This window comes from Hyposmocoma kahamanoa, unplaced genomic scaffold (assembly GCF_003589595.1).
Source record: "Hyposmocoma kahamanoa isolate Upper Pololo Valley unplaced genomic scaffold, ASM358959v1 62, whole genome shotgun sequence".
Taxonomy (NCBI): domain Eukaryota; kingdom Metazoa; phylum Arthropoda; class Insecta; order Lepidoptera; family Cosmopterigidae; genus Hyposmocoma; species Hyposmocoma kahamanoa.
This window is the reverse complement of record NW_020653850.1, coordinates 23167716-23183879: the sequence shown is the minus strand read 5'-3', so window position 1 is coordinate 23183879 and position 16164 is coordinate 23167716. Positions and strand designations below refer to the sequence as shown.

The 16164-nt window shown below is 37.2% G+C and overlaps 1 protein-coding gene across 1 annotated transcript; it reads left to right on the top strand.

Moving 5' to 3' along the window:
- Nucleotides 1-734: 734 nt before the first annotated feature.
- Nucleotides 735-1630, top strand: LOC113229818. Its single transcript, XM_026463497.1, has one exon. The coding sequence runs from the start codon at nucleotides 749-751 to the stop codon at nucleotides 1448-1450; it is 702 nt and encodes a 233-aa protein (XP_026319282.1). The 5' UTR covers nucleotides 735-748; the 3' UTR covers nucleotides 1451-1630.
- Nucleotides 1631-16164: the final 14534 nt, after the last annotated feature.

Here is a 16164-nt window from a genome sequence, read left to right as displayed (position 1 = left end):
CACCTTTACCCTTCACAACCAGAACACAGTAATGTTCACATTACTGCTTTGCGGCACAAATTAGTAAGGTGGCAATACTTCCCTCGACGAACTCTTTTTTTAGTTCGATTTAACGTTTTTAGCGGTAGCTTTATTAACGGTATAACGAGTTGCAAATAAATTAATTTGATTGAAAATGCTTAGGGGGCTGGTGTCCGTTAGCAATCAGGGCCTTGGTGTCGCTCGTTTCGACTCACATGCACCTTGCTTCATGCATAACGCATGACATCAACTCTGATTGCTCGCACCTAATTATCGGTCGTCTAGCAGACTGCACACTACTGAGATTGCAACCCGCTCCATTATTCCCACAATGGGTCAAATAACGCCTATCCCCGCACAATACCCCAATTAGTGTCGGTGAAGGAAAGCGATTTCCCCACGAGTCATGAATATTAAAACTCCTCATTAGGCGTTTTCGTAAGTTCGTCACCACATCATTACCTTGTCTGGCAGTGTAGTCACGTACGTGTCGAGAACAATGACAGCTCCTAATCGGCATCCGTTACACAACCGATGATCGCCACTTTAAGAGGCCAATGTCACTGCCCACTCGGCCAGAATATCGAATATGTTCTCCGTATGACACATCCGGACAAAACGGAAACGTGAAAAAGCCTCATGTCTAGGGTATATGTGTATATAAGCGGATTGATGTAAAGTCACAGCATCATTCGTCTCCAGTCGGTCGAAGAAACAACAACCAAAAATGAAAACCTTCGTGTGTGTGCTTCTCTTGGCGGCTTTGGTGGCCGCTGAACCACCTCGCTTTAGACAAACGTTTAGGTTTGGGAGACAAGAAGTCGAAGAAGATAATAAAGAATCCGCTAAATCTGAAAGCGGAGATGCTCCGTACCCTGCATCTGGATTTAAACCCACGAAGGAGTTCAATTTGCCATCACGTCAAGAGCTAACTCCTCCTTCTACCGCGTATGGAGTTCCCGATACTAGTTACAGCGCTCCTTTGAGCACATACTCTGCTCCACAAACAGAGTATGGAGTTCCAAAATCTGGAGAAGAAGATGGCGAAGAAAGCAACAAAAAGGAAGAAGACAACGACTCTGAAACAGTTGAAAGTGCTGACAGCAATGGAAAGAGTGAAAAAAAAGAGAAGTCTGGAAAGAAAGAAAAAGAAAACCTTGAGGAATCACCTAAAAACGATGCGGTCATAAGTGGACAGGGTGTTTACTATGTGCTTCTACCTGGGTCGCAGTTACAACGAGTACAATTCCAGACCGTAAACGACCTTGCCAACATGGCATACACAGCCCGTCTTCAATACAAGAATGAGGACCGCGCCCCTATTTATTTGTACAACCCAGTGCCGCAATACCAAACTTCCGCCGCCGCTTACTACCAGGCCCCTTCGGCAGCTTACTACCAACCCTCCGCCGCCTATTATCAGTGGTAAACCAACAATTTATGAGGCCCTTTGGAGTGTAGTGTCGTGTTACAAAAGGACACAATTCTCACTTGGACGGTTAACCTTTATAATGGATTTATGTTCGTGAGCTAATGAGTTCGTGTTGTGATTGCGTTCACGTTGCCATAGATAATTTATGTAATTTATTCAGAACGTAAATAAAAGTCTGCGTTTTACATAATTTTATTTCTTTTATCTCTAACGATTATTTGTTTCGTTCAACGCTTTCGGTTTAACTTCATTATCTCAGCTCACCGTTTGTTTGGTAATACCTGTTAAAATAAACACAATAGACCAATTTGGCAATTTCGAACTGTTTTAACGTTAGTCGCGCTTGTTGTAGTTACCATTTTTAAATATGCTTTCATGAACTCGTGTTAATGAAATTGACACTAATTATTCTACTTCTATTTGCTCATTGGCCGTGCCTTTTTCAAGATTTTACCATCACAAACATTGACTTACAATTATATGGACGTCGGGTCCGCGCTAAAAAGTGTCCGCACTTGTAAGGCACTAAAATCGTATACAGAGCGCGACACTCCGCTTTAGTCTTCATTTGTTCTACTGACAGCGCGATACTGCGATGACATTACAATTTAAATTTCGAATAGGTTGACTTGGGACATTTTTTTCGTGGTTTTTGTATTAGACCCGTCGTCCATTTATTTGTAAGTCAATGATCACAAAACTATAAACTACCTATTTTTACTTACTATCACTATTTTTTTTATTAGTCATCTTGTTTATTATAATTACAAGTACCAAGATCGGACATGAATAAATAATTATAACTCAGTTATTTAAAAAAACCGGCCTCAAAAGTTTGTGGAATTACATCTATTTGTCAAGTTTTGTTAAAAATCGGTTAACGGAAAGTGGGTGAAAACGACTAAATCTGATTCATTTTTCAGCAATTTACCATCCTTCTTCGTTTTCTTAGAGTGCCTTTTCAATGCTGTGTCCATCTCTGTCAGCAGCCAACCGACACGGCTGTTCGACGGAGGCAATGCCGGTCCACTCCCAGATGTTCCGCAGCCACAATTTCTTTCTTCGCCCAGCGCGTCTCTTTCCCTGCACTTTGCCCATCATTATTAGCTGTAGCAGCGTGTATCTGTTTTTCCGGATCACGTGACCAAGATTCTAATTCATCAAGATCAAGATTCAAGAGTCTAATTTGCGCCTTTTAATAGATGGCATCATTTTCCGGGACACATGAATACGCTGAAGCACGGTTTCGTTCGCGACCCTCTGTATCCAACCAATGCGCAACATGCAAATCAAATCAAATCAAAATAATCTTTATTTCATAGGTAAGCATTATTACACTTGAAATCGTCACAATGGTTAAACTCTACCGCTCATTCGTAAGGCAGATTCCCCTGAGAAGAATGAGCAAGAAACTCTAGGGGTTGCTCTTTGTAAATAACATTTACAATATTTTTTTATTTGAAACATCAGATTGAGACTACCTCCATGAGCTAAACGGGTTACTACCACGGATTTTTGTCATCCAAGTACGCAGAAGTTGTATAATAACCTTTAGTATAAAGTTTTTGTTTCACTATAGTTTTAAACCTCGTGAAAGGCAAATTTTGTATATCAACCGGAATCTTGTTATAGAAGCGTATACATTGCCCCTTAAATGATTGTTTGACTTTGTGAAGACGACTATCAAGAAAAGCTAGTTTATTTTTATTCCTCGTATTAATGTTATGTCTGTCACTATTTTTCATAAAGAAATTACTATTCCTTTTAACATAAATTATATTTTCATAAATGTATTGTGAGGCTAGTGTAAGAATGTTAATTTCCTTAAACTTATCTCTCAAAGATACTTTGGGGCCCAGATTGTAAATTGCCCTAACTGCACGTTTCTGCAGGACAAAGATTCTATTGATATCGGCGGCATTACCCCAAAGCAAAATGCCGTATGTCATTAGACTGTGAAAGTAGCTGAAGTAAACCAATCTAGCGGTTTCGACGTCTGAAAGTTTCCTTATTTTTTTAATCGCGTACACTGCAGAGCTGAGCCGTTTTGACAACTTACTTATATGGGGACCCCATTGCAATTTAGCATCTAACGTTATACCTAGAAATACAACTGTATCCACAAGATTCAATTTTTCGTTTCTAACTACAATGTTTGTAACCGTCTCTCTAACATTGGGTAATGTAAATTTCACACAATTTGTTTTTTTCTCATTAAGAAGTAGGTTATTAACAGCAAACCAATCAACTACTTTAGATATAGCATTGTTCACATCGTCATAGGAACATTGGTGCCTTTTAACTTTAAATAATAAGGAAGTATCATCAGCAAACAATACTATCTCATGTTTTATACCCTCCATAAGGCTAGGTAAATCATTAATATAAACTAAAAACAAAAATGGGCCTAGAATTGAACCTTGAGGGACACCCATGCTAATTACAGACCCTGACGATCTCGTACCGTTAACATCGACCCTCTGTACCCTACCACGCAAATACGATTTAAGAAGGTCGAGATCACGTCCCGCCACACCATAATGGCGAAGTTTCCTGACCAGTGTATCATGGTGCACACAATCAAAAGCCTTGGAAAGGTCACAGAATACACCAATAGCATCATGTGAGACTTCCCATGCATCAAATATATGATTAATCAACTCTACACCAGCGTCGGTTGTAGAGCGACCCCGAGTGAAACCAAATTGTTTAGGAGACATTAAATTATTACTATAAAAATGTGCACACATCTGATTTAGAATAATTTTTTCAAATATTTTACTGAGAGTTGGTAGTATTGATATAGGTCTGAAATTGGTGGGGTCAGAAATACTACCAGATTTGAAAAGTGGAATAACTTTACTTTGCTTCATGAGGTCAGGAAAGACACCATCATCAACACATTTATTAAAGACACAGGCTAAGTAAGGCGCAATACAATCAACTATAGAACTAATTACTCTGACTGAAAGACCATCAAGATCAGCAGTATTTTTTATATTTATAGACTTAAAGGCCTTAACAATATCGTTTGGAAATACATGACGGAACCTTAAATTAGTGATACTAACTGCATTATTTTCTTTTAGTAAGGATTCAGCGGCCATGGGAGATGAATTTAACGAATTAGTAGTCAAAATTGGAATGTTGGTAAAAAAATTTTCAAATATTTTAGCAACTTCTGCGTCTGTGTTTACAATTTTGTCATTAAATCTTAGTTGAAAATCTAAGTTACGAGGTTTGACCCTTCCAGTTTCGCTATTTATAATATTCCAAGTCGTTTTTACTACATTCGCGCTGCTTTTTATTTTATTATTAATAAACATTGCTTTGGCTGCCACACAAACACGTTTAAACATTTTCGAATATTTCCTAACAAAATCATTAAAACTGTTACTAGTGTTATAAGTTCTTTCATCGTAAAGATCATACAGCCTTTGTCTACTTTTGTGAATTCCCACAGTCGCCCATTCACTAAATTTCAATGAATTATTAATAGTTATGATTTTGGACTTAAAAACATTATCACGTTCACTTTTCACTATGTTGAAAACTGAATTATACAATTTATTGGGATCGTTAACGTACGGAATGTCAGTTAGTTTAAGCATTACGTTATTTCTATAAGCTTTAAGTCGACCATTATTTATCGGAACACATGTGATATCCTTTTTCGGCATTTTGTCAACAGTTATATTAAAAGTGGCCAATTGACCGCAGTGATCTGAAGTTAATTTATTTATAATAGATTTATTACTAGGTACGGCGTTGGTATAAATGTTGTCTAAACAAGTGGCAGTAGTAGAAGTTATTCTAGTAGGCACCAAAAAAAGATTCACAAGGTTATAACATTGGAAAAATGATATGAGCCTACTGCTAGCACTGGAATCTTCTAGTAAGTTAACATTGAAGTCACCACAAACAGCAATATATTTATTTATATTATTTAATTTGGCTAAAACTTCATCTAATCTTTTTTCAAATAGTTCGTAAGATGAATGAGGGGGTCTGTACACGCTTAATATAACAAGCCGTTCAAGCTCTATGCAGGATATCTCTATAGTCCGCTCAATAGATAGGCTCACAATATCTTTACGTTCTTTAAATTTTAAATTATTTTTAATAAGAATTAAAGAGCCGCCGTGAATAGCTTTTTCTCTGCTGAACGAACTAGCCACCTGGTGATTGTTGAAGCTAAACATGCGACGGTAGCACCACATTTCAAATGCCTGCAGGCGTCTTGTAGTGTCTTCTTTTAAGGTCTACGTTTCGTAGCCGTACATGACGATAGGTCAGATGTAACATAAAAGTAACCTGACTCGGAGCTTCATAGTCAGTTTACGACAACACAGACTTTCCTCACGTTGTTAAAAGAGGCTCGAGCAATTCCTATCCGGGTCTTGATTTCCTGATCAGATTCCCTTGCTTCATTTACCCAAGCCCTCAAATACTTGTACTGTTGTTCCCCAGCTACAGATGTATTATTATAATTTACCATCCTTAGAGGTGGAATATTTTCTTCAACTCTGGATGGGACCACTATTGAGGTGCCCCCTTTCCAACAAAAGAAAACATCGAATCACAAATGACGAAGTAACAAAAAAACATTCGAATTATGAACGTCCTCCTGTTTTTAGGGCTTTACAGTCGGTTAAAAAGAAATTCTTTCGATCTAACTGGACTCTAACTTGCGTCTATATGCCAAACTAGCCCTAGGTCTACTAACTGAGCTACAAATCATGTCAGCAGAGCTTACGAATTTCTTTTTGAGTTTCTTACAGATTTTTTATGTCGGGTTTTTTAGGTTTTTATCATCGTAAGACGGTAAGCTACACTTATGTCTCATAAAGCTCTTCATAAACACAATTAATCCTTACCTATTTCTGCCGCCAAGCAGTAATGTCAGCATAACTGTGTTCCGGTTTTGAAGGATAAGAGTGCTGGTGAAATTACCGTCTTATGGGATTTGTCGACTAATGTCTCTGAGTAACGAGGTCAGAAGCAATGCCCCTCAAAACTTTGCGGCACTACAATTGTTGGCCTCTGAGATCGTCTCGTTTCAGATAAGCCTATTCAATTGAAACATGTCATCATCATGTTACATTACCAACATTGTAGATTAATCGTTTTGTATAAACACCTCCGACCACATTTAAACCCTCTGAATACAAATTATAATCCTTACATAATTAATAACTTCAAAACATTCACGATAATGCTTCACTATTGTAATACAATACAATAGAGAGATTCTATTTGTATTACAAATTACACATGTCGGCATATTTAGAGGGACAATGGTAAATACCATAACTAATGCAATGTTTTTAGTAAATAATGAGATATAACCATTGACTTACAAATAAATGGACGACGGGTCTAATACAAAAACCACGAAAAAGATGTCCCAAGTCAACCTATTCGAAATTTAAATTGTAATGTCATCGCAGTATCGCGCTGTCAGTAGAACAAATGAAGACTAAAGCGGAGTGTCGCGCTCTGTATACGATTTTAGCGCCTTGCAAGTGCGGACACTTTTTAGCGCGGACCCGACGTCCATATAATTGTAAGTCAATGGATATAACCAATATTTTAATGTACGTTTCGTTAACAATTGAGAACAAACTAAAGTAACAAACAAACGCTACACAACAAAAATCCAAAGAGATGGAGTACAAGTGGCCAAGTTCCGGTTATTTTTTAACCAATCATTTTTTTATAAAGGCTTATGGCATATGAAATTTTTCATTTCAGTAGCGAGTACCATAGACAATAGAATTTTTCATAAGTTGACATACCCATGTGCCAGCAATTTCTCCAGCACCATAACGCGTTTGCGGGCTGCATTTGGTTCTTATTCGTTCCGAATTCAACATTACATAAATCCAAAAAACTCGGACCCACTTCTGACGTCACTTGTGCATTAAGTCCGATGCAAATTCTAGAAAATACGAATATCGCTTCTGCAGCTAGAGATAATATGATCCCTGTGACATTTCGGACCGGCTTCGGAATTGGTGCGAATCCGGAACGCACATTACTGCTTGGCGGCAGAAATAGGTAAGGTGGCAATACCTCCTTGGACGAACTCTTTCACAAGAATATCTACTGCTATAGAAATCATCCAACGCCTACAGTACGAATCGTTGGCCACCGAGGTCATAGACTATTTTTACTATTCTACAGCTCTACCTTTACACGAGAAATGTTATACTAGATAATGAAACTCTAACCAGCAACTTTAATGGCCATAAACACGTCTAGCGATCGTCTGGCATCGGCCCTCTGCACCGGCGCGGGCGCGCACTATTGAAACCGTAAAGCTGCCCACAGTTAATTAACTGTCCGTGAACACGAGCCGCCGACACGCTAGAAAGAACTGTGAAATGCAGTAGAGCTCTTTATGAAAGAATTCGTCCAGAGAAGTACTGCCACTTGACTTATTTCTGCCGGTAAGTAATAATAAAAGCATTACTGTGTTCCGGTTTTGAAGGGTAAGGGTGCTGGTGATATTACAGGCACATACAACTTGTTAATTTATGTCTCGCGGCCACGGGCGCAGTGGTAGTGCCCTCAGGTCTTTGCAATTTAAAGCTCTGAGTGGCACTGTGACTATTATGAACAGGCGTGTAGCTGACCATCACGCGCACGACTTGTTCGTCCCGTCACTTGATGTTACAGAAGAAAAAGTAGAGAAAACGTTAGTGGCCATACAAAACACGACTCTAAAATTCTGTTCCAAAAAGCATTTAAAAAGTTTTTCAATAGCTAGCGAGGCAAAGGATACGCAAGAGCAACATAAATGTTAGCAACACACCTGCACATGCAAACGACGGGCGAAATAGGCGAGCTTAGTTCAGAATCTGCGACCGTGACAACATCGACGAGCCAGTAAGCCTTGATTTTACAGAATTTACTTTTTTAAAAGACAATTCAACTGAGTCGTCAGGAAAATAACACGATGAAACTGTTACTGGAGCGTCGTGTAAGTAAAGCGTTCCATTTCGTCGCCTTACTTTCTAAAACTCATATCTTAAAGTACAAAGTTACTGAAATGCAAAATATGGATTGTATATACAAATTTTGCAGGCTAATTTCACATCTAATTTCCTTCATTTTCACACAATGGCTTTTATCAATTCTTAAAATAATGCATCCAAATTAAAACCTTTCATAAGAAATTTAAAATAAATGGACATTTTTGTCATCTCCTGAACAATCATTCTTTACACGATCCGTGAACCGTATGATTTAAAAGAGTACCTGACAAAGATGTGAGTGTCAAAGATAGAGAAACGTATGTTGAGGTGGTTTTATTTATTTGTTTATAAGAAATCATTATTGTGGATTTACAGCGCAGCGAGAGCCAAAGCGGCCAACGAAACTTAAAATTAAAGATAAAGGTAAAATAATACGTAAAATGTAATTATAATAGACACAAAACAGTACTTAACAACCATTAACAAGTAAATAATGATAGAGAAGAGACAAATCAGACCCTTTTGCAAAATTGACTACAAACTAAGACTTAGCTTAAAGCATCTTAAATTTAATGTCGCAGAGGGAGGCTTCGGCACGTCTCCTAATTACCTCTTCCTTTAACAGTCACGAAGACCCACTCTTTATAGGAGTGTCAAACCGAAACGCACCAGTACCCGTACCATGACAGAATATGTGTGATTAACCTTCCCGTCACAACATTTAATTCAGTTGATAGATCTAAGTTTGCTTATTTGGTAATGAACTATTGTTATACATTCTGAAGAACAAGGACAATGATATAAAACTGCGAAAACCATAAATGTCTTTTCATCTCGTTTGTCACGCTCAATTTTTACGTTGATAAAATTACTGTACAAAGGTTTTAAAATCAGCTGTGACCTTGCAGTCATGTTTGGCACTGTGTTAATCTTTTACAGTCATTGGTCGCCGGCACACGTAAAAATGTGACGACACGACTCTCGCCATGTTCGCTACGCTTGTGATAGAATTTTAAAATGCCAGTTTATCACTCGAACTTGACAGCTAAATATGGATATAATGGCTTTATCGAGGCGGCATACTACAGCAGGTAAACGTAAATGAGTTGATAAAGATGTTTAAAAAAATTCTAAATTTGCTACTGTGTATTACTGTCATAGTACAATCTACGGTGCACTTGCTTTGTAACCGGTGACACCGAGATATTGCGAAAGTTGGCAACTTTAAAATAACGCGACATTTTTGACATAGACGGAGAGGCTCCCGTTACGGATTTGAATTTTTACTATGAAGTTGCTGTATAAAATGGATTGAGGTGTCAACATTATTTTTCCTTGCTGTTGATAGAAATGTTACGATGGCAAGGGCTTCAATCTACTGATACATAGATATCGTTGTACGATGGTAAAATTGTGATTATATTAGATAGAGTAACAAGCAGCTCTTACACTTTTTTGTTCCTTTAGTGACATGTAGGGAATTGCAGCTTTCTCAGGTCACAGGATAAGCCCTGTCGCTCTCTCGTTAGGTCCATTTATCTTTTCCATCCTTCAATTCCCGTGTTTATTCTCACTCCTTCACCGTTCATGCGGTCAGACTTTGGAACGCACTTCCCGCTACTGTTCATGATAGTAAATCCTTAGCTATCTTTAAAATTAGAGCACTATTTATCCATGATTCCATTCATGTTACAGATATTCTATTATGAAATATGTCTTATGTAAGTATTTATATAGTCTGTAGTCATTTAAGGTTTTTGTATTTTTATTATTATTATTATTTTATTACATAATTTCATTCTGTTTTTATCGAGTTCTTAGATTTTCGCGATTGTTACACATAGGAAATGAAACTATTTTTCCGGATTTAAATCGCGTATATTTGTTTTTTGAAACAAACCGACGCACAGTGGGCTGAAAATACAAGGTTTGGACTTAAGGGATAAAATGTATGTTTATGGTATCTAGGCATATATTTAAATCGTTTTTATTCTTTGACTTTTTTTTATTTAACTAGTAGTTTCGGAGATATAGCCATTTCAATTTTGTATGAAAAGTTATGATTTTTTAGTTTAGCAATCCATGAAGAATGATAGTAAAATATTCTAAATAAATTAAAAATATTTTATACTCAACTGACTGAAGCATCTCAATACATACTGCAGCGTTACGCCGCATATTAAAACTATTTTGTTTCTTCACGGTACCTGAAGCGAAGCTTTTAATTTTCTTTTAGGTATAATTTGTTTCGTGCATTTTCTTAGCAGAAGCTTGTGGGTTTTTGATCAATTCTAATGTTTAAAATTGTTTTAAAAAATGTAATAAAAGCTTTTTACAATTTTTAAATCAATATTCAACATTTTTCACCACTCTATGACGTCATTTGTTTTGACGCTTATTTCCGGGAATCAAGTGATAAGAGCGTGCGACAACAACAACAAGTTATGACGTGTCGTAACTTGTTCGATGCATTAACAGTGTACAAAATGTACGGCCGCATTCGAACCCACCTCAGTGTTCTATGACCAGAGTATAGTGTTCTGTGTCTATGACCCACCGTAATAGACACACTACCCCTACAAACTATTATTTATTTGTTTTGTTAAAAGTTTGTGAAAATGTTTCATGATTTAGTGACAAACCTTGATCTCTTCGTTACTCTAAAAAACAGTGGCAGTGGCAGTATCAAAAATAATGATAACTTATTTAGCGAGATAAGGTCCAAACTTTTAGTCGAATTAAGTGATGACCACGAAAAGACTTTAAAATCGTTTTGTGCAAAATTTTGCTATAATTTAAATAGAAGATGGCAAAACGCAAATAGTAAAGAAAGTGTATTTAAAACTAAAAATAGCCAATGGTTTTGTAACCATCTTATGGCCAGATTTTATTAAATGTTTAATAGGCAGTAATGAAGATCACCCAGTGCCCAGTACATCAACTGAGTTTGTGTCACCAGAAAAAGTTTCTATCGCTGTCTCCACCGAACAAAGCCCTAGAAAACCCTTTTGTGAATTAGCTCCTAAACAGAAAAAAAGACGAGCAGAAAACTTCCATTTGTCTTCGGACGAAATAAAATATGCATATTCTGAGCAGTTAAAAGCAGATGGGAATGAGGAGATTGCTGAAATATTAGAACATTTACTTAAGAATCCACAAGTGTGAAAAAAGTTAAAAGGTGCATATCTATTCAAAAAACAAAACCTGCGTTTTCAGCGGATGAGGCTTTGGGGTTGTTTTTATCACTTAAGCTAACCAAGTGGCAATACAATACATTAAGACAATGTGCTAACGAAAAAGACAGCAATATATTTCCATCCTATTATCAAGTACAACACGCGAAACAGGAATGCTATCCAGCACAAGACGCTATCACAGTGACAGAAACCTCGGCCAAAATAAAGTTACAAGCTCTACTGGATATAACGACAAGAAGAATAATGATGTCACTCGTCATGGATAGTGATTGTAAAGAATTAATACTCATCAGTAAGTGGGGATTTGACGGTGCTTCTAATCAAGCCAATTACAAGCAAAGAATCCAAACAGACGACGAAACTTTAGAAAGTCAACTTGATGATTCAAGCATATTCATGGGAAGCTTAGTACCAATCAAATTGGTTAGCGGCGAACAAGTCATCTGGCAAAATGATTCACCAAATTCATCATACTGGTGTCGTCCCATCTTTTTTGAATTTGTGAAAGAAAACAAAATAACCATACTGCGGGAAAATAGTGCTATTGAGGAAGAGATTGCTAATTTAGTGGAAACAGAAGTTGGAGAAAAAAATATTTCAAACTCTTTATTAATGACAATGATAGACGGAAAAGCAACATCAATTCTATGTGACACTTCATCTCAGAGATGCGACATTTGTAAAGCTACTCCAACTGAGATGAATAATTTACCCTTAATTGCGTCAAAACCGACAAATCCAGATCTCTGTAGATACGGATTGTCATCATTGCACAGCTGGATACTAATGATGGAATGCATTCTGCATATAGCTTATAGATTAACGATACAGACATGGACTGTTAAGGGAGACAACAAGTGCATCATGGAAAGCAGAAAGAAAAACATACAAGACGCTTTCAAGAATAGAATGGGACTTCTGATTGATGTTGTCAAACAAAGTCACGGCTCCACCAATGACGGAAACACCGCTAGAAGATTTTTTGCAAATCCAACCATGACTGCTGAGATAACTGGTGTCAGTGAAGAGTTAATAAGGCGGTTCGCAATCATTTTAGAGGCAATTTCATCGGGCTACCATATTGAGGTAGTCAAATTTCACGAATATGCTCAAGCTACTATGCAACTGTATTTGGACTTATATAACTGGTATTATATACCTTCCAGTATTCATAAAATTCTTATGCATGGTGCAGCTATCATTAAAAGTTTTGGTCTAATACCAATTGGACAGCTATCTGAAGAAGCTGCCGAAGCTAGAAATAAAGACTTTCGTAGGTTTCGTAGACCAACACCATTCCAGAAAATGCAGCAGAAAAGCTACTAATAGAGATATTTTAAATAATTTGTTGATTAGCTCTGATCCACTTATTTCAACAAAACGCCACAAACTTCGCAGAAAACATAAAACTTTGTCAGGAGAAGCACAAAATTTATTAATTATTGAACAGGCAGGGACATTTAATGATGACGAACAGGAAAATTTAGCATTCGTTAATGTGGATACCCCTGACAATGATTGAATTAAAACAGAGACTAGCAGTGTTTGAGATTTTTATTTACTTTATTAGGTTTTCAGTGGATTAGGCCTCAAGGGGACACCACTACAAAAAAAACGCACCTAGTTCTTAACCTCTAGGGTGGTGTGGAATAGAGAACAAAAGTTGACATTGCGACCAAATCGGGAAAAATCGAGACCTGAGAATAGGCGTTAAAATAGGAAAAATATACGTCCTATGCATAACTTAAGTCAATTCTTTGAGAAAATTTGAGAATTGGGAGATTTTCACATTTTTTTGTTTTGTTTCATACAAAAACAACTTTGGAAATTAATAACTCCGAAAATACTAAGTTATCTGAAAGACATTAATAGTAATAGTTTCTTATATTCGATAGACAAATCCAACACAAAATTTAAAATTCCAAAAAATAATACTTTTTTTTTTTAAATGCTAAGTCCACTACCTGCCTTTTTCAGCCCATTGTGCGACGTTTCGGGCCCTTTACAGGTCCCATGGTCACGGTTGACTGAGGTCGTACAGTCTTCAACCAGTTATGTCTAATATTGATGCAAACCACCTTATTTTTTCACTATAGTTACAATAGTTATTAATTAAATACCTTATTTTTAATTTTACAAAGAAAACATTCCAATTTACGCTACATTAAGTTTTACAAATTATTTGGACCTGGACCTACAAGGACCTGGGGTTTGTCAAACTTCATTGAATGTGTAGGTTTATCCATGACATGCTCGCAGACTGCAGACTTGTTGAGGTGTCTGCAGACTGCAGACACCTCAGTCAACCGTGACCATGGGACCTGTAAAGGGCCCGAAACGTCGGTTTGTTTGAAAAAACAAATATACGCGATTTAAATCCGGAAAAATAGTTTCATTTCCTATTCATTCTGTTTTGTTGTGCACGTAAACCCGTTATTTTAATTGTATTTTGGTCTGCAGGAAGAAATTTCTTTCAGAAATAAACAGTACCTTTTGTTTGTATTTTCCGTTTTACTAAATGTAATTAGTGTTTTCCTGTGGAATAAACGGTCGAAAAAATAATAAAATAAAATTAAATGCAATAAATAATTGATTAAAGTTTGATATATTTTTTTTTAAAAAAGGAAATGAAACTATTTTTTCGGATTTAAGTTGAGTATATTTGTTTTTTCAAACAAACCGACGTTTCGGGTCCTTTACAGGTCCCATGGTCCCATGTAAAGTTGGTTTGTTTGAAAAACAAATATCCTTACGCTTAGAGCCGGTTACGGTTTGGAGTCGAAAAAATAGTTTAATTTCCTATGTGTGTGATACTACTATAGTGCATCAGAAATATTCTTCCTAGCGCATACGGACGGGTTCTCTGCTGTGCTTAAAACGATAGTTTCTTCTCTTAGAAAGCTGTTACAGCTCGTAGTTGCAACTCGTCCATACTGACTTTAGTTTCTCGTGACTAAGTAATTGTGTATATAGGGTGTTATAATTTGTTAATAAGTTATTTAATTACTATTTCTAAATTTTGTCATTGCTCGAATTTGTTATGTCTGAAATAAACGTTTATTATTATTACAATTACTAAGACCTTTTCTTCTTCTCTTTTGCTTATTGGCGGTACCTACGCTTTTTTTCCATATTATCTACCATTAGGCTGATGTCAGTTTTGTGGTATGTTGCTTGGTTGCCTGATAGAATGGAAAAAAGTTGTATAACCCTGTGTCGCGGGTGCCATGGACACACATAGACAACGACAAATTACACCCAAACTCACGAGAGAAATAAATGTAGGCCATACAAATATTTCTCCCGGCCTGGGAATCGAACCCGGAACCTCTGCGTGGCAGTCCGGCGTGGTAACCGTTCGGCCACAGAGGCAGTTTATATCATTGAAATATATTGCCGAGTAGGTCTTTTTATTTTTCTCTATTCACTTGGATTTTACAATTTAACTTAAATGTGCGTCCCGACCCCGCGGGCGAACTTGGTTTGAATTTGGTCTATGCGGCGGCGGTATTATTCAGAGGAATTTAAATGGTGTTGCTTAGTAAATAGAATTCATATTCGCCATTAATGTACATGAGAACTTTCGCCTCGTGTAACTAGGCGTTAAAGGTCATTTCGAAGATTGAAAAGATTTACATCGATAAAACTGAAGCCATATCCGTTGCCAAGGTGCTTTTACATGAAAAGACAGTGCTGTCATAGTGCGTAATTATTTTTTACCATCTATGCGTAATTCGAATCAAAAGCGGAACTTCTTATTCTTAATTTTATAGCTCCTCGCGGACAGAGTTTGAGTCAATTTGAATGACATTAATTATAAAAGGCGCACCAACAGTCAAATGTTACCATCATTGACTTACAAATAAATGGACGACGGGTCTAATACAAAAACCACCAACAAACCAAATATTTCTATTCCTCAATACATTTTTGACATAAAAAAAACTTTAAATTATATTGTGTCGAATGAATGAAATATCCTTTACTGCACATTAAAAATTACAATGACAACAAAGAACGGAAAGAAAGGAGTGAGCGCCCAGTTACAAGTTACCACACTTTCACGTACATTAACGGCGAATCTGAATTCCATTTACTAGGCAACAACATTTAAATTCCTCTAAATCCACGCCACGCGGCCGCCACGTAGATCAAAGACAAGCCTAGACAAGTTAAAACGTAAAATCTACACAAATAGAGCGTATTTTGCCATGACAGTTATTTGCACGCACCGCTGCGCGGCGGCCACGCGGTCTCCACGCGGCATCCGCGCGGCGTGATCACAATTATTTGACACGAATTTTTAGTCTTCGCAACTGCGTTATACTACATATAAATCAGAACGACATGCCACACGGTGCGTTGAAACAGCGCGTGTCGACGGAACAGCTCGTGCAGCACTCAGCCCGCTGAAATCAACGCAGTTGCGACGACACAACGCCCGTGTGTCATAAGTGTAAGGGAGACTTTGAGGGAAACACCCGCGTTGATTTAGTCAGAAATTATATAATTGGCTTATTCCATTGACTTACAA